Here is a 25,659-nt window from a genome sequence, read left to right on the forward strand (position 1 = left end):
GACTTACCCAACTTGATGCTTTCCAAAAGCTCCAGCACATCCTCTTTCTTAATGCCTATATGCTGAAGCTTTGCAGTGCACAGTAAGTCATCCCTTAAGCCAAGATCCTTTTCTGTAGTGAATACTGAAGCAAAGTATTCATTAAGTACCTCTGCTGTCTCCTCTGGTTTCATACACACTTTCCCACTGTCACACTTGATTGGTCCTATTCTATCATGTATTATCATCTTGCTCTTCACATACTTGTGGAATGCCTTGGGGTTTTCCTTAATCCTTTCCGCCATGTCCTTCTCATGGCCCCTTCTGGCTCTCTTAACTTCATCCTTAAGCCCCTTCCTGCTGGCCTTATAATCTTTTAGATCTCTATCATTACCTAGTTTTTTGAACCTTTCGGAAGCTCTTCTTTTCTTCTTGACTCGATTTACAACAGCTTTCATACACTACGATTCCTGTATCCTACCATCCTTTCCCTGTGTCATTGGAACGTACCAGTGCAGAACACCATGCAAATATTCCCTGAACATTTGCCACATTTCTTCTGTACATTTCCCTGAGAACTTCTTTTTTCAATTTATGCTTCCAAGTTCCTGCCTGAAAGCCTCATATTTTCCCTTACTCCTGCTGTGTACATACATCTATTGATGCTTCTGGACACGTCTTCAGTGATGTTCCTGGAATCATCGGGTGTTTCACAATTAAATGTTTCCCTAACTTCCCTAACTATCCCTTTGTGGATCCAGAACTGGCTTGCACACAGAAAGCAAAGAGTGGATGTAAATGAGTCATATTCTGCATGGAGGTTGGTGACCAGTGGTGTGCCTCAGGGATCTTTCCTGGGACTCCTACTCTTCGTGATTTTTATAAATGAGCTGGATGAGGAAGTGGAGGGATGAGTTAGTAAATTTGCTGATGACACAAAGGTTGAAGGTGTTGTGGATTGTGTGGAGGGCTGTCAGAGGTTACAGTGGGACATCAATAGGATGCAAAACTTATAGATAAGCCTACAAGAGGAGAGACTGTACTTGATTTGGGTTTGGGAAATGAACCCGGTCAGGTGTCAGATCTCTCAGTGGGAGAGCATTTTGGAGATAGTGATCATAATTCTATGTCCTTTACAATAGCATTGGAGAGAGATAGGAACAAGCAAATTAGAAAAGCGTTTAATTGGAGTAAGGGGAATTGTGAGGCTATCAGGCAGGAACTTGGAAGCTTAAATTGGGAACAGATGTTCTCAGGGAAAGGTACGGAAGAAATGTGGCAAATGTTCAGGGGATATTTGTGTGGAGTTCTGCACAGGTACGTTACAATGAGGCAGGGAAGTTATGGTTGCGTACAGGAACTGTAGTGTACAAAGGGTCTAGTAAATCTAGTCAAACAGGAAAGAAAAGCTTATGAAAGGTTCAGAGAGCTAGGTAATGTTAGAGATCTAGAAGATTATAAGGCTGACAGGACGGAGCTTAAAAAGGAAATTAGGAGAGCCAGAAGGGGCCATGAGAAGGACTTGGTGGGCAGGATTAAGGAAAACCCCAAGGCATTCTACAACAATGTGAAGAGCAAAAGGATAGGATGTGAAAGAATAGTACCTATCAAGTGTAACAGTGGGAAAGTGTATATGGAACCGGAGGAAATAGCAGAGGTGCTTAATGAATACTTTACTTCAGTATTTACTATGGAAAAGGATCTTGGTGATTGTAGTGATGACTTGCAGCGGACTGAAAAGCTTGAGCATGTAGATATTAAGAAAGAGGATATGCTGGAGCTTTTGGAAAGCATCAAGTCAGATAAGTCACCAGGACCGGATGAGATGTACCCCAGGCTACTGTGGGAGGCAAGGGAGGAGATTGTTGAGCCTCTGGTGATGATCTTCGCATCATCAATGAGGATGGGAGAGGTTCCGGAGGATTGGAGGGTTGCGGATGTTGTTCCCTTATTCAAGAAAGGGAGTAGAGATAGCCCAGGAAATTATAGACCAGTGAGTCTTACCTCAGTGGTTAGTAAGTTGGTGGAGTAGAGTTATTGACCCTTCCTGTTTCTAACTTCCGCACACAGAGTAGACAAGACCTCCATGACTTCCTTCTTTTCTATCTCTATCTCTGATCTGCAGTGCTATGCCCCCAACTCTTTTGCCTCCTTCCCTGTCCTTTCTGAAACATCTAAAGCCTGGCACTCTAAGTAGTCATTCGTGCCCCTGAGCCATCCAAGTCTCTGTAATGGCCACAATATCATAGATCCAAGTATTGATCCATGCTCTAAGCTCATCTGCTTTGTTCATGATCCTTCTTGCATTAAGATAGACACATCTTAAATCATCAGTCTGAGTGCATCCCTTCTCTATCAGCTCCCTATCCTCCCTCTCACACTGCCTACGAGCTTTCTCTATTTGTGAGCTAACCGCCCCTTCCTCCATCTCTTCAGTTCGATTCCCACCCCCCAGCAATTCTTGTTTAAACTCTCCCCAGTAGCCTCAGCCAAGGGAATTAGCCAATCCCCTTCCGATTCAAATGCAACACGTCCTTTTTGTACAGGTCACAGCTGCCCCAGAAGAGGTCCCAATGATCCAGAAATCTGAATCCCTGCCCCCTGCTCCAAACCCTCAGCCACACATTTATCTTCCATCTCAATCTATTCCTATACTTACTGTCATGTGGCACAGGCAGTAATCCCGAGATTACTACCTTTAAGGTCCTGCTTCTCAGCTTCTTTCCTAACTCCCTGTAGTCTGTTTTCAGGACCTCCCGCCTTTTCTTACCTATGTCGTTGGTACCAATATGTACCATGACCTCTGGCTGTTCACCTTATATTGTGGACGCAATCAGAAGCAGCATGGATGCTGGTACCTGGGAGGCAAACTACCATCTGTGTGTCTTTCCTGTGTCCACAGAATCACCTGTCCGTCCCCCTAACTATAGAGTCCCCATTCACGGCTGCCATCCTTTTCCTTTCCTTACCCTTCTGTGCCTTGTTTTCCCCAAGTAGGTCGTCCCCCCCCCAACAGTACTCAAACAGGAGTACTTATTGTTAAGGGGGGCAGCCACAGGGGTACTGTCTAGTATCTGACTCTTGCTCTTCCCTCTCCTGACTCTTACCCACTTATCTATCTCCCGAGGACCCGGTGTGACTACTTGCTTATAGCTCCTCTCCATCACCTCCTCACTTTCCCTGACCAGACAAAGGTCACCGAGCTGCATCTCCAGGTCCCTAACCCAGTCCCTAAGGAACTGCACCTGGCACAGGTGTGGCTGTCCGGGGGCTGGGAGTCTCCCAGACATCCCACATCTGACACCCAGTGCAGGACACTGGCCTTACAGGCATATTTCCTGTTCCTATTCTTCACAGGTAACTTACCTCGCCTCGACACGTTATTGCCGAAGCCCCATTGAGTCAAAGCCCTCCTACTTTAATATAGCTGTTAGGGAGGGTTTAAACTAAGTTGGCAAGGGGAAGGAAACCAAGGTGTTGGGATCGAGGAAGAGAAAAATAGAAATAAGTCAAAAATACTGTGCAGCAAAGATGGTAAGAAGGACAGGCCGGTGAATATACAGGATAATTTGCTGCAAAATAGAATTATAGCACAAGTGGCAACAGGTACCGATCTAAATGTACTGTACTTAAATGCATGCAGCATTAGAAATAAAGTGGGTGACCTTGCTGCACAGCTGCAGGTTAAAAGGTATGACATTGTGGCCATCACCGAGTCATGGCTAAATGATGGATGTGATTGGGAGCTGAATATCCCAGGATACACAGTGTATAGGAAAGATAGGAAGGTAGGTAAAAGGGGCGGCGTGGCCCTGATAGTAAGTAACGATATCAAATCAATAGAAAGAAGGGAGATAGGATCAGAAGAGGTAGAATCCTTTATGGGTAGAATTAAGAAATGGCAAGGGTAAAAAGACACTAATAGCAGTTATATACAGGCCTCCAAACAGCAGTCGGGATGTGGACTACAAGTTGCAGCTGGAAATAGAAAAAGTGTGTCAGAAGGACAATGTCAAGATAATTATGGGGGATTTTAATATGAAAGTGGATTGGGAAAGTCGGGAAGGTAATGGATCTCAGGAGAGGGAGCTTGTAGAATGCCTACAGGATGGCTTTTTGGAGCAACTTGTCCAGAAGCCCACCAGGGGACCAGCTGTTTTGGATTGGGTGCTGTGTAACAAAGCTGAGGCGATTAGGGAGCTGGAGGTAAAGGAACCTCTTGGAAGTAGTGATCATAATATGATTGAGTTCAGTTTCAAATTTGAAGAGGAGAAGCTGGTATCAGGTGTATCGATATTTCAGTGGAATGGGGGAAATTACAGTGGTATGAGAGAGGAACTGGCCCAAGTCAATTGGAAAAGTAAACTAAATGGAGGGACAGCAGAGCAGAATTGGATGAAATTCCTACAAGAAATAAGGAAAATGCAGGAAAAATATATTCCAAGAAAAAAGAAAATCATGAATGGAAAAATGGCACAAATGTGGCTAACAGAGGTTAAGGCAAAAATAAAAGCAAAAGAAACGGCGTACAAGGAAGCAAAAATTAGTGGGAAAAATGAGGACTGGAAGACCTTTAAAAACTTACAGAAAGAAACTAAGAAAGTCATTAGGAAAGAAAAGATGAATTATGAAAGGAAGTTGGCGATTAACATAAAAAAGGATACTAAGAGTTTTTTAAAATATATGAAGAGTAAGAGTGACAAGGGTAGATACGGGACCGATTGAAAATGATGCTGGAGTAATTATAATGGATAACAAAGAGGAGGAACTGAATGAGTATTTTGCATCAGTCTTCACAGTGGAAGACATGAGCAATATACCTGATAGCCAGAAGTATCAGGGAATAGAATTAGGTACAGTCAAGATAACTAGAGAGAAAGTGCTTGGGAAGCTAAGTGGACTAAGAATAGATAAGTCTCCTGGCCCGGATGAGGTGCACCCAAGGGTTCTGAAGGAGGGGGCTTTGGAGATTGTGGAAGCATTGGAAATGATCTTCCAGGAATCAATAGAGTCTGGCATGGTTCCAGAGGATTGGAAGGTCGCAAATGTAGTTCCACTATTTAAGAAAGGAAGGAGGCAGCAAAAAGAAAATTACAGACCTATTAGTCTGACATCGGTGGTTGGAAAGATATTGGAGTCAATCCTCAAGGACGAGGTTATGAAATACCTCGAGATGCATGACAAGATAGGCTGAAGCCAGCATAGTTTCATGAAGGGAAGATCCTGCCTTACCAATTTATTGGAATTTTTTGAGGTAATCTCAAAATAGATTGACAAGGGAGAGGCTGTGGATGTTGTGTATTTGGATTTTCAAAAGGCCTTCGATAAGGTGCCGCATATGAGGCTGCTTAATAAGATGAGAGCCCATGGAATTATAGGAAAGATATTGAAATGGGTGGAGCATTGGCTGATAGGCAGAAAGCAAAGGGTGGGAATAAAGGGATCCTATTCTGATTGGTTGCCGGTTACTAGTGGTGTTCCGCAGGGGTCAGTGTTGGGGCCGCTTCTTTTTACGATGTATATCGATGATTTGGATTATGGATTAAATGGTTTTGTGGCCAAATTTGCGGATGACACTAAGATAGGTGGAGGAGCAGGAAATGTTGAAGAAACGGAAAGGTTGCAGAGAGACTTAGTCAGTTTAGGAGAGTGGGCAAAGAAATGGCAGATGAGATACAACATTGACAAATGTACGGTTGTACATTTCGGAAGAAGAAATAATCAGGCAGATTATTATTTAGATGGGGAGAAAATTCAAAAATCGGAAGTGCAAAGGGACTTGGGGGTCCTCGTGCAGGATACCCTAAAGGTTAACCACCAAGTTGGATTGGTGGTAAGGAAAGCAAATGCTATGTTGGCATTCATTTCAAGAGGAATAGTGTATAAGAGTAAGGAGGTGTTGATGAGGCTCTGTGGGGCATTAGTGAGACCTCATTTGGAATACTGTGTGCAGTTTTGGGCCCCCTATCTTAGAAAGGATATACTGATGTTGGAGAGAGTTCAGAGAAGACTTACGAGGATGATTCCTGGAATGCAGGGGCTAACATATGAGGAGTGTCTGTCGGCTCTTGGATTGTATTCATTAGAGTATAGAAGAATGAGAGGGGATCTCATAGAAACGTTTCGAATGTTGAAAGGGTTGGACAGAGTAGATGTGGAAAGGTTGTTTCCCTTGGTGGGTGAGTCCAGGACAAGAGGCCATAGTCTTAGAATTAGAGGGTACCCACTTAAAACAGAGATGAGGAGAAATTTTTTTAGCCAGAGGATCGTGGATTTGTGGAATTTGTTTCCACATATGGCTGTGGAGGCCCAATCATTGAGGGTGTTTAAAGAGGAGATTGACAGGTATCTAATTAGTCAGGATATCATGGGATATGGGGAAAAAGCTGGAAATTGGAACTAGATGGGTGAATAGTTTAGCTCATGGGGGAGCTGCGGAGCAGACTCGATGGGCCGAATGGCCTACTTCTGCTCCCTTGTCTTGTCTTGTGATCTACTATGACTCCTTCTACATCGTCACCTGCTCCTCCAATGCCCGCCCTATGAGGCTGTCTGCGTTTTGAATCCTTCCCACCGGTCTGATTTGCTGACATCCACGTGCTTGCACAGTCATGCCTTAATCAAACCGCTGAAGAAAAAACTCTTCTCCTTTTAAATCCTTCTCACTGGTCTAACTTTCTGATATCCACGTGTTTGCAGAGCCGTGCCTCAATCAAATTGAAGACTTCTGCAAATCTCCACAGATGTACCGCAGAAAGCATTTTAACTAATTGCGTTACCGCTGCACAGGATTGGAAAAAGCTGCAGAGAACTGTAAATTTAGCCTCCTCCTTCATGGGCACTAGCCTTTTCGATATTGAGAACACCTTCAAAAGGCAATATGCCTCAAAAAGGCAGCATTTATCACTAAGATCCCCAATCACTCAGGAAATTCACCCTTCTCATTGCTTCTCATAAAGGAGGAGCTTGAAAACACACTTAACATCTTAACAACAGCTTCTTCTCCTCCACCATCAGATTTCTGAGTAGAAAATGAACCTATATACATCATCTCACTATTGCCTTTTTTACACTACATTTAATTTATACACACACACACACACACACACACACATATATATATACACATATATATATGTATATGTAGGCAGCATCATATGAAGCTATGGGAGCAAGACATATGGGCAGCTGGTGTATATCACAAGTCTTGTTCATGTGACCACTGATGCCAAGCAGACAATTTCTGAACAGTAGCGTAAATGGCTTGAGTCACCCATCTTGTAATGTCACCGCCTAGAAGGCAGCAATGGCAATGTAGAAAAAATTGCTAAGAACAGTTGTGGTCACGGAAAGACAACAAACAAGAGAAAATCTGCATGTGCTCGAAATCTAAGTCATACACACAAAAAGCTGGAGGAACTCAGCAGGCCAGGTAGCTTCTATGGAAAGGAGTAAGCAGTCGATGTTTTGGGCTGAGACCCTTCATCAGGATTTGGAAAAAAGAGATTTGAAGCCAGAGAAAGTGGAGAGGAAGAAGCAAAAGGTATAGGTGACAAGTGAAACAGGGAGGGAGTGAAGTAAAGAGCTAGGAGGTCGATTGGTGAAAAAAAAGGGTTGGAGAAGGGGAACTCTGATAGGACAGGGTAGAAGACCACAGAAGAAAGGGAAAGGGAGGAGCTCCAACAGCAGGTGAAAGGCAGGTAAGGACCTCAGGTGAGAGAGGGAAATGGGAATGGGGAATGGTAAAGGAGAGGTGAGTTAGCAATTCCCCAAAGTTTGAGAAATCGATATTCATGCCATCAGGTTGGAGGCTACTCAGACGAAATATAATGTATTGCTCCTCCCACCTGAGTGAGGCCCCATCGCATCATTTGAGGAGGCCATGGACTGGCATGTCGGAATAGGAATGGGAAGTAGAATTGAAGTGGGTGGCCACCGGGAGACCCTGCTTTTCCTGGTGGATGGAGTGTAGGTGCTTGACAAAGCAGTCTCCCAATCTATGTCAGCGGATACAGCAGATGACCCCAACGGACACACAGTTAAATATCGCCTCACCTGGAAGGACTGTTTGGGGCTCTGAATGATACTGAGGGAGGTGTAGGGGCAGGGCTGGCACTTGCTCCACTTGCAAGGATAAGGATCAGGAGGGACATCAACGTGGAGGGACAAATGTACAAAAGAGTGGTGTATGGAATGATCCCTGCGGAAAGCAAGAAAGGGAGGGAGGTGGCATGTAAAGATGCGCTTAGTGGTGGGAACCTGTCAGAGATGGTGGAAGTTACAAAGAATTACGTGTTGGTGAGGTGGTAGGTGAGGACAAAAGGAACACTATCCCCATAGTGGGGTGGTGGGTGGATGGAGTGAGGGTAGACATGTGTGAAATGGAAGAGATGCTGGTGAAAAGAGCGAAGATATGGACTTTTAACATCATAAACCAGCGGGTTGTTGTTATGTCTCCCGCTCGCTGTGAAAATGAGTGACACCATGCTCTCCTTTGCCAGGGAAAGAGAGAACTTGTGGGTTGTCGAATTTCAGATGAAATGCGAAGCCTTTGGGGTAACTTTGGTCTGTGTCTTTGCTTAGCACACGCTTGGGCTCAATGAAGGTACCGATGAGTGTTTATTTTTGCTGGTGGGGGGAGTGGGGGAATCATTGCTTGCTGTCACAGGAAGGGGGAGCTGGAGGGGACTTTGTGGTTCTCATGTTTAAATGTTGTTCATTCTTTGGGACACTTCTCTGTTTTCGTGGATGTTCGTGAAGAAAAAGCATTTCAGGATGTATATTTTATACATTTCTCTGACATTAAATTTGACCTTTGAACCTTTGAGGACAGCATTGATGGTGGAGGAAGGAAAGCCCCTTTCTTTGAAGAAGTACGATATTTCATTTGTTCTGGAATGAAGAGCCTCATCCTGGGAGCATACTGAGTGAAGACAGAGGAATTGAGAGAAGGGAATGGTGTCTTTACAAGTGACAGGGTGGGAAGAGGTATAGTCCAAGTAACTGTGAGAATCAGTGGGTTTACATCCATAGATCCCTCAAAGTTGTCATGCAAGTTGACAGGATTGTTAAGAAGGCGCATGGTGTGTTGGGTTCATTAATCAGGGAATTGAGTTCAAGAGCTGCAAGGTGATGTTGCAGCTCTATAAAACCCTGGTTAAACTATACTTGGAATATGGTTTTCAGTTCTGTTCACCTCATTATAGGAAGGATGTGGAAACTTTGGAGAGGGTCGCAAGAAGATTTATCAGGAATTAGAGAGCATGTCTTATGAAGCTTGGCTGAGCAAGCTAGGGCTTTTCTCTTTGTGAAGGAAGATGATAGAGTCTCCAAGATGATAGAAGGTATAGATCAAGTGAATATCCAGAACCTTTTTCCCATGGTGGAAATGGTTACTACAAGGGGGCATAACTTTAAGATGACTGGACATAAGTATAAGGTGTTAGGGCTAGGGTCAGAGGTTAGTTCTTCACACCACAAGTGGTGGCTGCATGGAACACCCTGCTAGGGGAGATGGTAGAAGCAGACACTTTAGGGGTATTGAAGAAACTCTTAGATCAGCACATGAATAATAGGAAAAATGATGGGCAATGTAGGAGGGAAGGGTTAGAGTGATCTTAGAGTAGGTTAAGAGGTTGGCACAGCATTATGGGTTGAAGGGCCTGTACTGTGGTGTAATGTCCTATTTTGTATGTTCTATTTTCTGTCTGCATTTTCTTAATAATCAAACAATAATATTCTCACCAACCAGCTACAACTCACAGAGAAATTGAATTAATTTCATCAGCTGCCTCTTCCCTGCAATATGTGTACTGATTTTTTTCAGGATAAAAGCTGTGAGTTATCTCTGTGACTGTAATAGTGTTGGTTTACAATAGCATTCTGTTGAGACTTTAGAGATGTGTGTGAGATACAGAACAAAGCATGATGGAAATACCTAATGGGTCCCCTTTACATTTTCTGCATTTGCAGCTTTTCCCATCTCCTCATTCCTGCTACAGCTACTGTAATATCTTACCTCTTGGATTTTGACCATTACACAACATGTCGCTGCAGCAATCTTCCACCACCACGTGTGTTCCATTCTTGTAGGAAGTAGGTTGGGAGCAAGTTGAACATCCTCTGTAATACTGTACAGGAACTGTTGCACCTGTAAACAGAGAATATTTTTTCTTTTTACTATCTAGAGTCATTCTATATACTACACATTATTATTGTGAAGGCTTTCTGAAATATATAACATTACACCCAATCCCCTGTCCACTGTTATCTACCTTTCTGTCTCAATTAAAGTCAAAGACAGGCAACACACACAAAATGCTGGAAGAACTCATCAGGCCAGGAAGCATCCATGGCAAAGAGTAAACAAACAATGCTTCGGGCCAAGACGGCCTCGGATCGAAACATCCGCTGTTTACTCTTTTCCATGGATGCTGTCTGGCCTACTGAGTTCCTCAGCATTTTGTTTGTGTTGCTTGGATTTCCAGCATCTGCAGATTTTCTCATTTTTAAAGTCAAAGACAAGTTTATTTTCATACGGACAAGTACACGGTACAGGTGCAGTGAAAATTTTACTTGTTAACAACATCACAAACTCAAAGCAACAGACACAATATTCAAAAGATAAATTATATTGTAGCTGCCCCCCCAACCCCCGGTAAGCCTCAGGCTCACTCAACTCACTTTCGCCTAGGGGGAGCAGCCTTTGGCCCCACCAAACTGGGTAATCAAGTTTGTGTGGATGCTGTGTGATGTACCCCCACCCCGCCAAATAACAGACAATACACCATATGCGATTAAATGATTACACTTTATAGCTCTTACTGGAACGATGTGATTAATAGAGATAACAGATAAAAGGAAAATAAAATGCGCCAAACTTATCAAAGTTCAACCACTTCGTGCACAACAGTTGGAGCTCAATTAATGGAGTCTTCTTTCCACCATTCGATCCTCTCCGACCCCCTCGACCCACCGCCTGGGACCAACCACGGTGGTCGACCAGATACTCCACACGAGTCTGCCTTTGTCTCCTCTTCTTGCCGAAGACCCTGGGCCTTGGACTCCCACTCAGGGTCGGTCCTGCCACCCAAGGTCACAGCATCGCGTCTCCTCTCTCTGTCCCCATCGCGCCTTCTGACCAAAGCACGTGAAAACAATAGCTTACAGACACACAAGAAAGAATAACATCTATCCCAACTGGTTAGCAAATGAATACAATTCTCTTTTTTTCAAATCTTTTTATTATTCTATTATTCAAAATATACAACAAGTACATCAAAGTAACAACACCTACAATGTTTCAGGAAAAAAAAATTACCTTAAAGATTGAAAAATTTTGTGATAATAAAAAAAACCCTACTAAGCAGAAAAAGTGGGAAAAGAACCTATTAGGTGTACAACCCCGGAGCCATGCGTCATACAAAAAATTTCTAAAAATAAACATCAAACCGCCTGCAAGAAAGAAAAATATACCAAAAAATTTACAATTAGATCGTGGAGAGAATCTGTCATTTAGCTCAAGTGATAATAAAGAGCAAATGAGCCCCATCTCTTCTCAAAATCAAATAAAGGTTCAAAGGTTCGACTTCTAATTTTCTCCAAACTAAGACATAGCATCACTTGAGAGAACCATTGTGACAAAGTGGGAGCTGATGTATCCTTCCACTTCAACAAAATGGCCCTCCTAGCTATCAATGTAACAAATGCAATAACATGTTGGTCAGACACAGAAATACCATGAATATTTTGAGGAATTATTCCAAAAAGCACAGTTAATTTATTAGGTTGTAGATTAATTTTAAGTGCTTTAGAAATTGTCAAAAAAACTGACTTCCAGAACTGTTCCAGTATAGAACAAGACCAAAACATATGTGTCAGTGTCGCTATCTCAGTTTTACATCTATCACAATAACTATCAACATTAGGAAATATTTTAGAGAGTCTCTCCTTCGTCAAATGGTAACAATGTACAATTTTAAATTGAATCAGTGAATGACTAGCACAGATCGAAGAAGAGTTAACCAGCTTCAGAATCCGCATCCAAACCTCCGTCATAAAAGTCAAATTGAGTTCCTTTTCCCAATCCTGTTTAGTCTTAAATAAAGGACCTTATCCCATAAGACCGTAAGACCATAAGACAAAGGAACAGAAGTTGGCCATTCGGCCCTTCGAGTCTGCTCCGCCATTTTATCATGAGCTGATCCATTCTCCCATTTAGTCCCACTCCCCCGCCATCTCACCATAACCTTTGATGCCCTGGCTACTCAGATACCTATCAATCTCTGCCATAAATATTTGGCCTGGCAACAAATTCCATAGATTCACCACCCTCTGACTAAAAAAATTTCTTTGCATTTCTGTTCTGAATGGGCGCCCTTCAATCCTTAAGTCATGCCCTCTCGTACTAGACTCCCCATCATGGCAAACAACTTTGCCACATCCACTCTGTCCATGCCTTTCAAATTTCGAAATGTTTCTATGAGGTCTCCCCTCATTCTTCTAAACTCCAAGGAATACAGTCCAAGAGCGGACAAACGTTCCTCATATGTTAACCCTCTCATTCCCGGAATCATTCTCGTGAATCTTCTCTGTACCCTCTCCAACGTCAGCACATCCTTTCTTAAATAAGGAGACCAAAGCTGCCCACAGTACTCCAAGTGAGGTCTCACCAGCGCCTTATAGAGCCTCAACATCACATCCCTGCTCCCATACTCTATTCCTCTAGAAATGAATGCCAACATTGCATTCGCCTTCTTCACCACCGACTCAACCTGAAGGTTAACCTTAAGGGTATCCTGTACGAGGACTCCCAAGTCCCGTTGCATCTCAGAACTTTGAATTCTCTCCCTATTTAAATAATAGTCTGCCCGTTTATTTCTTCTGCCAAAGTGCATAACCATACACTTTCCAATATTGTATTTCATTTGCCACTTCTTTGCCCATTCTTCCAATCTATCCAAGTCTCCCTGCAGACTCTCCATTTCCTCAGCACTACCGGCCCCTCCATCTATCTTCGTATCATCAGCAAACTTAGCCACAAAGCCATCTATTCCATAATCCAAATCGTTGATGTACAATGTAAAAAGGAGCGGCTCCAACACAGACCCCTGTGGAACACCACTGGTAACCGGCAGCCAACCAGAATAGGATCTCTTTATTCCCACTCTCTGCTTCCTGCCAATCAGCCAACTCTCTATCCACGAATGTAACTTTCCCGTAATTCCATGGGCTCTTATCTTGTTAAGTAGCCTCATGTGCAGCACCTTGTCAAAGGCCTTCTGAAAATCCAAATATATAACATCCACTGCATCTCCCTTGTCTAGCCTACTTGTAATTTCCTCAAAAAATTTTAATAGGATTGTCAAGCAGGATTTTCCTTTAAGGAATCCATGCTGAGTTCTGCCTATATTGTCCTATTGTAATAATAACTTATAAATTCTTCCAATAGAATCCTTCATTGAAGGGTTCATACTCATAATAATATCTACCAGATCAGCCTCCAATATGTAACGAAAATTACTTAAATATTTTTGTAAGAAATGTCTAACTAGAAGGAATTGTAAAAAGTGTGAGTATGAAAAAGAATATTTATCAACTAATTGTTCAAAAGACATCAATCTATCTTCTTTAAATAAATCCAAAAAATAATTAATACCTTTGTTTTTCCAAAGTAAAAAAATTGGATCACCCAAAGAAGGCTTTAAAAAGTAATTTTCATAAATTAAACTACAAATTTTAAATTTTTTAAGATTAAAAAAATTGCGGAACTGGAGCCAAATTTGTAAAGAATGCTTAATCACAGGGTATAAGGTTTAAATTAGCAACTTTAGCTAATTGTATAGGTAAATTAACTCCCAATAATGAGGTTAAATAAAACTGTTTCACAGTTTTCAGTTCCAGGTCTACCCAAATTGGCCGATTGTTCTTATCAACCCAATATAACTAAAAGGACATGTATCACACATTAACAGCCCAGTAATACATTCTTAGATTAGGCAAAGCAAGACCTCCATCCTTTTTCAACTTTTGTAAGTGATATTTACTAATTCTTGGTCTTTCTTTATTCCAAATAAAAGATAGGATAATTGAATCAATCCAATCAAAAAACTTCTTAGTCAAAAAAAAACAGGGATATTCTGAAATAAATATAAAAATTTTGGTAAAATCATCATTTTAACTATATGAATACGACCAACAAGTGAAAATATAAGTGGACTCCATCTACTACATAAATACTTCATAGAGTCTAATAAGGGAACAAAATTGGCTTTATAAAGATCCTTAATTTTTTTTTGTAATTATAACACCTAATTATCTAAAAGAATCTGTGACTTTAAAAGGAGTGTTACCATAAATAGAAACAGTTTCATTTAAAGGAAACAATTCACTTTCACTAAAATTTTTTTTTAGATCCTGAAAAATCTTCAAATTTGCTGAATAATTTTAGCAGGGCAGGAATAGATTCGTTGGGATTAGATATGTAAACCAAAAAATTGTCAGCGTAAAGAGAGATCTTATGCATGGTCTCATTCACAAAAATCCCATGAATATTTTTAGCTTCACAAAGAGCAATAGCAAGGGGTTCTAATATTAAATTAAATAACAAAGGACTTAATGGACAACCTTGTCTTGACCACTTGAAAACTGAAAAAAAGGAGACCTACAGTTGTTAGTGACAACAGCAGCAATCGCAGCTTTATATATCATTTTAATCCAATTATTAAAATTAACAGCAAAGCCAAATTTCTCTAAAACATTAAATAAATATTTCCATTCGATGAGATCAAACGCTTTTTCAGCATCCAAAGATTTGACGCATTGTGGAGTTTTAAAAGAGGACAAATATATAGTGTTAAATAGTTTCTGAACATTTGAAAAAGAATAGTGACCCTTTATAAAGCCTGTTTAAAAATAATTTTACCCAAAATATTCTCCATCTGAATGGCCATTATCTTTGACAAAATCTTAGCGTCAACATTCAGTAATGAAATAGGTCTGAATGAAGCACAGTCAGTAGGATCTTTATCTTTTTGAGAATTAAAGAAATAGAAGCATCATAAAAAGTAGAGGGTAAATCACCTTTCACAAAAGAATCCTTAAACATTTCCAACATATATGGAGAAAGCAATTCTCCAAATTTTTTATAAAATTCTGCAGGATAACCATCAAGTCCAGGGGCCTTACCAGATTGCATTGAAAATATAGCTTTATGAATTTCGGCTTCAGTAATTTGGGCACCAGGAGTTTTGCGATCCTCAACAGAAATTTTAGGAAAAGCAATCTTTCGTAAAAAAGCATTCATCTCAGAACAGTCTACTGGACATTGAGATTTATAAAGTTCAGTATAAAAATCTTGAAAAATCTTATTAGTTTCTTCATATTCCCAAGCCAAGGTACCATCTTTCCTATGGATTTTCAAAATTTGCCTTTTGGCTCCAGCTGTTTTTAATTGAGATGTGAGCAGTTTGTTATTTTTATCTCCAAACATATAAAATTGGCTTTTTAACTTAAGCAAATAGCCTTCAATGGGATGAGTTAATAATAGGTTATACTGGACAACGGGGTGACCCATTGGGGCACCCTTTGAGAGGAGGGTAGTGCAGTCTGATGTGACCAGAATGAACATTAAATTTTCCTGAATGCTATTACTATCTCTTTGATTTGGAAATCAAAGAAGAAAAACTCAGCTTATTAAAGAAGAAAGACGCATAGCAAGAGAAATATGTGACCAGAATGAACATTAAATATCCATGAAGTAAATTTGAAGGAATCGGGCTTGCTGGGTCAGGTATGGAATTAAATGTCCGATGTAATGATGGATTTGGCCTGGAATAATCACAAAAGGATTCCATTGATTCCTAGTTGGAATGACTTCTTTCGCACCAAAGGACGTCATTTGGAAGAGGCAATAGTATTGTCTGATGTTCTTCCTGAACTCGTTTGCAATAGGTTCATCATTGCTGTACAAATTGAGGAGTTCATTAGGTAGAGGCTGCAAATTGCCTATCCTGACCTTTCTCTTCATACAGCAGAAATGTAAGGTTTCTTCAGTGGACAGGAAGGCACAAAAGCGAGGGCATACTCTGGTCATCGAACCAATATCAGCAGAAATGTGACAGCATGAGAGTCACACATTTTGCCTTGCTCTTTCTGTCGACGTATTGTCGAACGCAGCCATTGTCGTCTTCAGCAACTCTCGCAATGATTACTCTGTGCCGCATATTCTCGAGTTGATCTTTCCTTTTCTCCTCTGTCTTTTCCTCTCTCCTCCTTTTCTGCCTGTTTTTGTCATTCTGGAGACACGCAGCCCTTTCATCCTTCGTCTGTTCATCGCTTCTACCATTTGTTATTTCTCTCTGATCCTGGAGTCGTGCGGCCCTGGCCTGATTGGATTCTTGTTCCCTCCTCCATCTGTGCCTCTCGTTGTCATTCTGGAGATGTGCAGCCCTTTCATCCCCCATCTCTTCTCTCTTCTGCTGTTTGTTGTCTGTCTCTGTTCCTGGAGATGTGCATGCCTCTCCTTCTCTGTCTCTTCTTCTCTCAACTCTTTTTGTCCTGACTCTTTGATCCTGGAGTCGTGCGGCCCTGGCCTCATCTGATTCTTCTTCTCTCCCTCTCATTGCCGCTTCCTGACGACGTTTGGCGTCATCTCTTGATCATAATGTCCCCCTTTCCTTTCCACGCGGCATAATTAGGCTGACCATTTTTTTTTACCCTGATGCTGGATAGAAGATGTGAAGCAGTAACACCAAAGGATGCTGATTATTCTTGATGATGTGGTTGGCGTTCTCCTAAATGGACGTGATATAGTCACCGCTGTCCTTTGACTGCAGCAAAGGGTTTTATGGGTGTCTGGAAGTACATCATTACAATAAGATTTAATCATCTCTTATTGATGGGTGGCAGTTAGATCTGTCCTAATCCTGCACATGCTGATGGTGGTGATTAGCAAAATGTGACCCCTGGAAATAGAGCTGCCCTGTCCTTTTTCTCCAGTAGGTGACGCTGCTGAGACTGGCCGTGCGCATGCATCGGGCTGTCGCGTCCCGATTTCCATGATGGCCGATTGGGTCTTGGATGAAAGCCAGCCTGTTGATTTTTGGCGAATGAGCAATTTTATGCGAATGTATAACCCTGAACTTTGCTTGCATTTTGTAAGTTAGCGCATTTTAATTCAATTTAGCCAATAAAAAGTGCCACTGTAATGCAGCGTTTGCGCTAATTGGAGGTCACATACAGACAGACAGACAGAGCATGAGAGTTTTAGTATTACATAGATAGATTGTGATTGAAGTTCCACCCTTTGTTTGAATAAATCAATATTAGGGGAAATTGTATAAATATTATCTAAATCTTTAATTTGTTTTGAAATTTTATCTAATTCTACTTTAGTCTGTTTTTTAAGTTTAGCTGAATAAGAAATAATCTGACCACGTAAAAATGCTTTAAATGTATCCCATATAATTAATTTGGACTATATTTAAGAGGGAGTTAGATATGGCCCTTGTGGCTAAAGGGATCGGGGGTATGGAAAGAAGACAGGTACAAGGGCTCTGAGTTGGATGATCAGCCATGATCATACTGAATGGCGGTGCAGGCTTGAAGGGCTGAATTGCCTACTCCTGCACTTATTTTCTATGTTTCTATGTTTCTATGGACGTACCCCCTATATTATTAAAAAGAAAAAAATTCTTTTATATGGTTTTCAATAAAACTGACAGAGTTTTGCAATAATGTCTGAGACGTGCGCCATGGTGGAGGGGCAAGAGTGACATCATCAAATTCAAAGGACAAACTCAGAGGCGCATGATCAGATATAGCAATCGTGTCATATTCACAATTCTTAACACTAGGCAAAAAGCAGGGATCAATTATAATATAATCAATCCTCAAATATTTTTTATAGACATGTGAAAAGAAGGAATATTCTCTGTTATCGGGGTACAGATGCCTCCACAACTCTATCAACCCAAAATCAATCAAAAAGGAGTTAATAAGTGATGCGGAACAATTCGGAAGTCGCTGATTTGTTGAGCTCTTGTCAATCATAGGATTTAAACAACAACAGTTAAAATCCCTGCCCATTATCAACATATATTCATTTAAATCAGGCAGAAAAGCAGAAATATCTTTTTGAAAAAAGGATCATCTAAGTTAGGACCATACAGATTGACCAAAACAACTTTTCTGTTACAGATCACTCCTTTAACAATTAAAAATCTACCATTAGAATCTGATTCAATATCCTTTTGAATAAATTTATTGGATTTAATAAAACTAGACACGCCTTTAGTTTTACTCTGAGAGGTACAGTGGAATTGCAAGGTTCTCCACCATCCAAAAGATCTATTTTGATCTCCCGCCCTGATACGTGTCTCCTGAGCAAAAATTATATCAAGTTGGAATCGATTAATAACTTTTAAAGTCTTTTTTCATTTGATAGGATGATTCCAACCACATACATTCCAACTTATTACATTAATCCGTTTAAATACCATCCTATAATTTTATTCTACTTTATACATGTGCAGAGCACATACCAATACCGGGTAATCAAAAATGGTGCTGATGAAGAACACAACCACATAAAAAACATACATGCTCTGGAAGCACCCAATGGGAAAAATCTCCTAACTCTAAGCCCACCACCCCACCAGAAGCCCGAAAAAAAGGGCAAGCAATCTATGATAGAATACAAAGCCAAGGACCGCTCTGTCTGTATTTTCTTTCCCTCCCCCTAGTTAGTAAAAAGTAGAGTGACCTTGTAAGAAAGATGACAAAGTCTCAACAAAGGAAAGTATTTACATTCCATCATCTATTAAACAAGAAAGAACCAAAATAATGTTATCTCTTAGAGAGAAAAAACAGCGCCATCTTTAAGATTAACATTAAATCCCTAAAAAAACTTTAAATTTGGTTACAAGACGCTATTATGAAACAGAAAAAAGTTAATAGTATATATAACCCAGCTAAATTTTCAAAAATACTAATTAATAATATCATACGTAATTAAACCCTCCAAATATATATATAAAAAGAAACCCTATTAGTAGGGAACAAACTACCAATTAGTTAATTAAGAAAGAAACAAAAAAAAATCAAACCAGGTATTAGGTTAAAAGAACAAATCCCTTTATCTTCTTTTCTCAGTCAAATGTCCTGTTACGTACCCCGTAACTGGGTTGCCAAACCAGCAGAAATGGATCACTCAGTTGGAGTCTGGAGTACTAGAACTAAGAAAGTTTTATTACAGAAACAAGCAACACAGTAATCGAAAGGATAATAAATGCAACAGTTCAGTGATGATAAACACACATGTGCACAGAATTAAGATAACAGCATCAATCAAGCTCTATCGTTGTCTAGGGGTAAATGACCAATTTCAAAATGACTCAAAGTTCAGTCCAGTTTAGTAGTTCAGTTCGCAGTAATCGTTGCCATGGCGGTGGACAACGTGGGGGAAGAGAGACATAGAATAGGAACAACTCATCATTCAGCACAGCTTCACTCACAGACCAGCGAGATGGCTCACAAACAGCATTTGGGCGGGTCCTTGGTGATGTCACCTGAGGTCACCGACTGTGACCCCTCCTCCAGATGCGGTCGATCCTCTGCAGTGAACCCGGCACCCAGGCAAGGGCGGACACACACCGGGTTCCCGCTGATCGTACCTTTCCACCCTGGTCGTTGTCTGGCACTTCTCACCCACTCGTGAGAAGCGTACCGCTTCCAGGGTCTCGTTACCTCGGGTGGCGTGTGTGTCTGTCTTAGCGAACCTGTCCCTTTTTATCCCCCTGCTGGGGTATCGCCTGTCCATCACTTCAAACAGTTCAGGGTTCAAAGGGGGGAGCCGCTCCAGACAGCTCTTCCTCCCACATCCCTTCATTACACATCTCCAGACGCTGCTCCATTGTTCCTTATCTCTCCTTCCCCTGAGGGCAGGTGGCAGACCAACTGCTGATGCCACTGATGCTAGCCCAGGCCAGCAAACATCTTAATTTTATGTGTATTCTCGTAACAGTCCGAATAACCATTTAAACAGTCATACTTGAACCATAACTCTTCTTTCCAAAAGAAAACAAATAATATGCAATAATGAACAAATCTCCTTATCTCCTTTCATTAGTCTCTCAATGGAATATCTAAATAACCTTCATAAATCTTCTTTCCTAATGTAAATAATATACAGATAACCAAACAACCTTTCAGATAGTTCATTCAGTAACGGCATCGGTAGCGGCAGCAGGTATAGTCTGAATGAAGTCCAGCGCAGCTTTTGGATTAAAAAATGCACAAGGAGGAGAGTTAGGAAGAAAAACTTTAATTCTTGTTGGGTAATGCAGAGAAGGAAACAGTTTCTTATCATATGCCTGTTTCATTACCAGAACAAATCCTGATCTTTGTTCCATTACCTCCTTCAGATAATCTTCATAAAAACGGAGCTCAGACTCCTTAAATCTAAAAACTCTCTTTTCTTGCTTGTCGCATTATCTGATCTTTAATTTTAGAGTGATGAAAGCAAACCAGAACAGATCTTGGTTTATTTGGATCCTTAAATTTCGAAGTAAACGCTCTGTGTGCTCTTTCTACAGTAGGCGGCTGTGATAAAATGGTAGGAAATGAAGTATGAAAAGGCTTACCAAAGTAAACAGTTAAATCTCCATCTTCAGCTCCTTCTTGCAGCCCAACAATTCATATATTCTTTCAGCGAGACCTAGTTTCCAGGTCTACAATCTTATTTTGATATCTTTCCAAACGGGTTGTAGCTTCAAACAATTTTTGCTTAGTTATCTTCAATTCCTCTTCATTTGTAATAACTTGAGTTTCCAGGTCTTTAAGTTTTCCCAGAAATGACTTCACTTCATTACTATTCTTTTCCAGTTGGTCTTTAATTGACCCATTCTGATCTTTAATTGAATTCAGTGTCCGAACGATATCTTGGTGACATTTCATCAGATCTTTCCTTTGGCATCTTTCCTTTTCCATTACCTTTGTGACTAGGTTCAGACAGGTTCTTCCCACTCCTTGTAGACATAGACATATGATTCCCCCTCAAGAATCAGCAAATAAAAATTTTAAATTCTAAGTTTAAACTGGGGGAGAGAAAGAAAACTAAGAGCAGAACAAAATTGCTGCTACTCCATTTGCAGATAGGGGCGGTCTCCAATTCTCTTTATAACCCAAACAAGCTGCTAGAGAGAGAACTTTCTCAGCAGTTATTATTACAGAAAAGCCATTTTAATTATAACATAACAAAGAAGCCATTTTGTTAGCCTTTGCAGTAACACAAAAGAAGAAACCCCTCACAATATGAAATTTTACAAGAAAGAACATAATTAGAACAAAAAGAAACAAAGTCAATTGTAGAGGAAAACAAGCAAAAAGCTGCAGATGCTGGAAATCCGAGCAACAAACACAAGATGCTGGAGGAACTCAGCAGGCCAAGCAGCATCTATGGAAAAGAGTACAGCCGATGTTTTGGGCTGAGACCTTTTGGCAGGACTGGAGAGAAAAGATGAGAAGTCAGCGTAAGAAGGTGGGGGGAAGGGGAGGAAAAATACAAGGTAATTGGTGACAGGAGAAACTAGGAGAGGGGGAGGTGTGAAGTAAAGAGCTGGGAGGTCGTTTGGTGAAATAGATAAGGGGCTGAAGAAGGGAGAACCTGATAAGGAGAGAACAGAAAGCCATGGAAGAAAGAGAAGGGGGAGGAAATGGGCAGGTAGGGGAATGGAGAATGGTGAAGGGGGACATTACCAGAAGTTCGAGAAATCTCACCAGAAAAAAGCAGGACCTCCAGTGGCCAGCATTTAAATTCTACTTCCCATTCCCATTCTGACATGTCAATCCATGGCCTCCTCTACTGCTGTGATGAGGCCACACTCAGGTTGGAGGAGCAACACTTGTATTCTATATGTGTAGACTTCAACCTGATGGCATGAACATTGATTTCTTGAAATTCTGGTAATGTTCCTTCCACACCGGCCCCCCCGCCGCTTCACCGTTACCCATTCCTTTATCCTTCTCTCACCTTAACTCCTTACTGTTCATCACCTCTGGTACTCCTCCTCCTTCCACGGCCTTCAGTCTACTCCTATCACATTCCCCCTTCTCCAGCTCTTGGTCACTTCCACCAACTGACTTCTCAACACTTTACTTCACCCCTCCCCCTCTCCCAGTTTCACCCACCACCGACTACCTTGCATTTCTTCCTCCCCTTCCTCCACTTCCTCCACCTTCTTACCTCGACTTCTCATCTTTTGTCTCCAGTCCTGATGACCTCGACCTGAAAATCAACTGTTTACTCTTTTCTGCAGATGCTGCCTGTCCTGCTGAGTTCCTCCAGCATCTTTTGTGTGTCAGTTGCAGAGGAAAGTAGTTATAGAGAGTTGCAATACTGAGGTAAGGGTTAGGATTGTGCAGTTTGGTTGAATTAAATAACTGAATTGAACTAGCTACTCCTGTACCTGGTGGTGTGGGACTTCAGGCTTCCATACCTCCTGCCTGATGGGAGCTGTGAGAAAATGGTACGCCCCGTATGGTGGAGATCTTTGAGGCTGGATGTTTCCATCTTCAAGCAGCATCCCCTTTAGATACTATTGATGGTGGGGAGGGACATGCTAGTGATGCATTGGGTTGAGTACAGTATTCTATTCAGCTTCTTATGACCCTGCACACTTGAATTCCATACAAGACCATGATGAAACCAGTCAGGACACTTTCAACAGGATATCCGTAGAAGTTTGTTAAGAGTGTTTGATGACAAGACAAACCACCTTAACCACTCAGTTATGATGCATCGTCCACTCAGGCAAAAGATTGAAAATTGTTAACTTAATATAGAGGAAGATATTATTGGTTTTATATCAAGTATTTCTCTTGTTCTTCTCCCTGTTCTGCCCCTTCACCTACCCCATGTCAATGTACCCATATATCAGACCAATTCCTTTCTCCCTTTACTTCAGTCATACAGGGTGAGAAAACACTAGTCTATGGTGGGATCCATTGGGTCACTGCTGCCTATGGCAAATTGTAGCCAAATGTCACTCTTGAGGATGTGTTAATGATCTGAATTCATCCTAGTTGTTCAGAGACAAAATAAGTATAAAAGTTACCTGATTCCACACTGAAAACAGTTCTTGTCATACATTTCTCATCACCTGTTACTGTGTATGTCTTTTGGTTATCACAGTTTCCATCTGAACTGGAACAAGAGTAACACTCAAGGGCCAAAGCTGGAACAAGGGAGGAAACTAATTAGTCACCTCTCCAGACACATTAAGCAGACATAAATGAACAGAGCTTGATTATTATACCAAATGCACAGCACAGTATGAAGCCATTTGGTCCAGCTGTTCCATCCAACTCTTTAAGCAATGGTCAATAATTCTCCCACCTCTCTTCATCTGACCCTATCACCCATGTCTATCCATTCCCTTGCTTTTCTGAGCCTTTCCATATTTGCTTTAAATGGGGCTTTCCTAATTACCTGGCCCTTCCTCATACTGGTGAATTATATAGCTGATGCGTAAAATATATGAGCAGAGAGGTTATGCTGGAACAGCACCACATTGGTTTGACCAACTTTGAATAATGGAAACATTCAGAGCCAGGAAAACTAGAAATATTCCTCAGGGACAAGGATTACTGCTTGTTGAATGAAAACCTAGGAGCTCAGAAACATCTATTGTGTAATACTCCTATTGCCTTTCTTCGTCCAGTCGGCCCTAAACAATGAATGCTAGAATAGAATGAGAACAATTTATCAGATGAAAAAAAAGTCCTTTAGTTAGGCATCCTTGGGACCTGACTGGTGCTGGACCACAGAAAATATAGCATGACATAAATTGACCCCTGATCATCTTTCTTGGAGTAGGAGAATAATTAATTAAAATACAAGACACACCATAGGTTAGATAAGGACGTTTCAGTAAGCTGGAAATACTGCCAGCTGAGATCACAAAAATTGCACTGGTCGTTTAATTAGGTACAGGTTACTACAGATCTTAATTAGATCTTAGTTGGAATTAATTAATTATTACAGGACTGTATTACAGATCAAAATCATGCTGGACCAGAGAGTTTCAACTTTATTATGTTTGGGACATTTATCTATAATGAATCAGATAAGATATATTTTCAGTTCCAAAACATCCCTATATTTTGACCTTCTTTTCCCTTTACATCATTCATTAGCCCTCCAAGATGTCTAATATCCTTCTATTCTGATCTACGTTTGTATTTCCAACTTCCTTTGTCTCATTTTTGAATCTCATATCATCAGCTGTGAAGAGTCCAATCTCTTGATGTATCCCTCTCAGACTCCGATCGTACCCTCTTTCCTTTTTAGAGATGGTTCCCAAAGTGTTTGAGGAGTCAAGTGGAAGTCTTACTGAATAAGAGCACATACAATGACCTGAATAGCCAGCAGCTTCTGCCATTTCATAAACCTTTAAGATTTCATAAATCTTTCTGTTCATATGTATGATGGTGTTGTACTTGGTTCTGCTGTGACACAACTCCAGGACACAGTCCTGACTTCAAGTGCTGTCTGTATTAAGTTGGCCAGATGTCCCTGTGACCACGTAAGATTCCTCTGGATGCTCTGGTTTCCTCCCACATTCCTTAGCTGGCTTACCACTACCCTCAAGAGAAACTAGTATCTACATTAAATACAGATTTTACCAGTTAAATCTACACTCTGAGAATGAAATTCAAAATAAAGCACACATCAGTGTAATATTATGTGCCAGCATATTTCACACTTATACTTTAAGTAGATATTATTAAATCAATTACACAGGTTAATGTAATCACCCTGGAGGGGATAAATAAATGCACCTTTCTGTTAAAAATACTCACCTTCAGTGATGAGAGCAAACAGAATGAAAATGCTCTGTAGCAGCTTCATCTTTGCTCAAATCTGTGATGTTCCTCTTGTAGAACAGAGACACAACCCTTTCCTCCACACAGCTCCACGAAATGGATCTACTAAGTGACAGACACACACACACATATATATACTGTATCTGCACCAGATACAATGTTATCTCTAGCACTTCCATTGGTTGCCTTATATTCTTGTATATGTTAATCATTAACAATCAGACTGAAATTCTGTTGGCATAGATCCCTGTCAATTAAATTCTGTGTGTATTACTCAAGCAATAAAATTCACACCAGTTCAACAGAATCATTTAACAAGGCTACGTGGGTTGAATCAAAGAACACGATAAAATGGATAATTGGACTGTTGGGTGTGTGTTGTAGACCTCCAAGGAAGATGGTAGACAAATTTCAGTGAAGTGCAAAAGCCTTAGATCATTAAGGGTGAAAATTTCGGTAATCTTAATATTAACTTAGGTGATGTTATTATGCAAAATCTAGAGAAGAGAATTGCACAGCATTCCGATTAGTTTTATCTCATATATAACACACTCAACAGGTGCAGATCTTAGCTTTAGGAAATGAAGTTGGACGGGTGCAAGAAATATCCATGGGAGAGCATTTTTTTAGGAAAAGATCATAATTCAGTCAGAGTAAACCATGGAACAGGACAAAAATAAAATAGGATAAAAGGTTTATTTCACCTGAATGAGAAATGATCTGCAAAGGTGGACTGGGAACTTCAATTGTCATTCAACCATACATGAATATCCATGGGGACATGGGTAATAAATA

The 25,659-nt window shown here is 40.8% G+C and overlaps 1 protein-coding gene across 1 annotated transcript in view; it reads right to left on the reverse strand.

Moving 5' to 3' along the window:
* The window catches only part of LOC134350248 (urokinase plasminogen activator surface receptor-like), a 43,771-nt gene extending 18,814 nt beyond the window's left edge, over positions 1-24,957 (reverse strand). The window contains exons 1-3 of the mRNA XM_063055263.1: positions 24,841-24,957; positions 23,094-23,213; positions 9,998-10,129 (exon numbers count right to left, since the gene is read on the reverse strand). Coding sequence (XP_062911333.1) covers positions 9,998-10,129; positions 23,094-23,213; positions 24,841-24,889 — 301 coding nt within the window. The 5' untranslated portion in view covers positions 24,890-24,957. The remainder of the gene's footprint in view (positions 1-9,997; positions 10,130-23,093; positions 23,214-24,840) is intronic.
* Positions 24,958-25,659: the final 702 nt, after the last annotated feature.

The sequence above is a fragment of the Mobula hypostoma genome, chromosome 8 (assembly GCF_963921235.1).
Source record: "Mobula hypostoma chromosome 8, sMobHyp1.1, whole genome shotgun sequence".
NCBI classification, from domain to species: Eukaryota; Metazoa; Chordata; class Chondrichthyes; order Myliobatiformes; family Myliobatidae; genus Mobula; species Mobula hypostoma.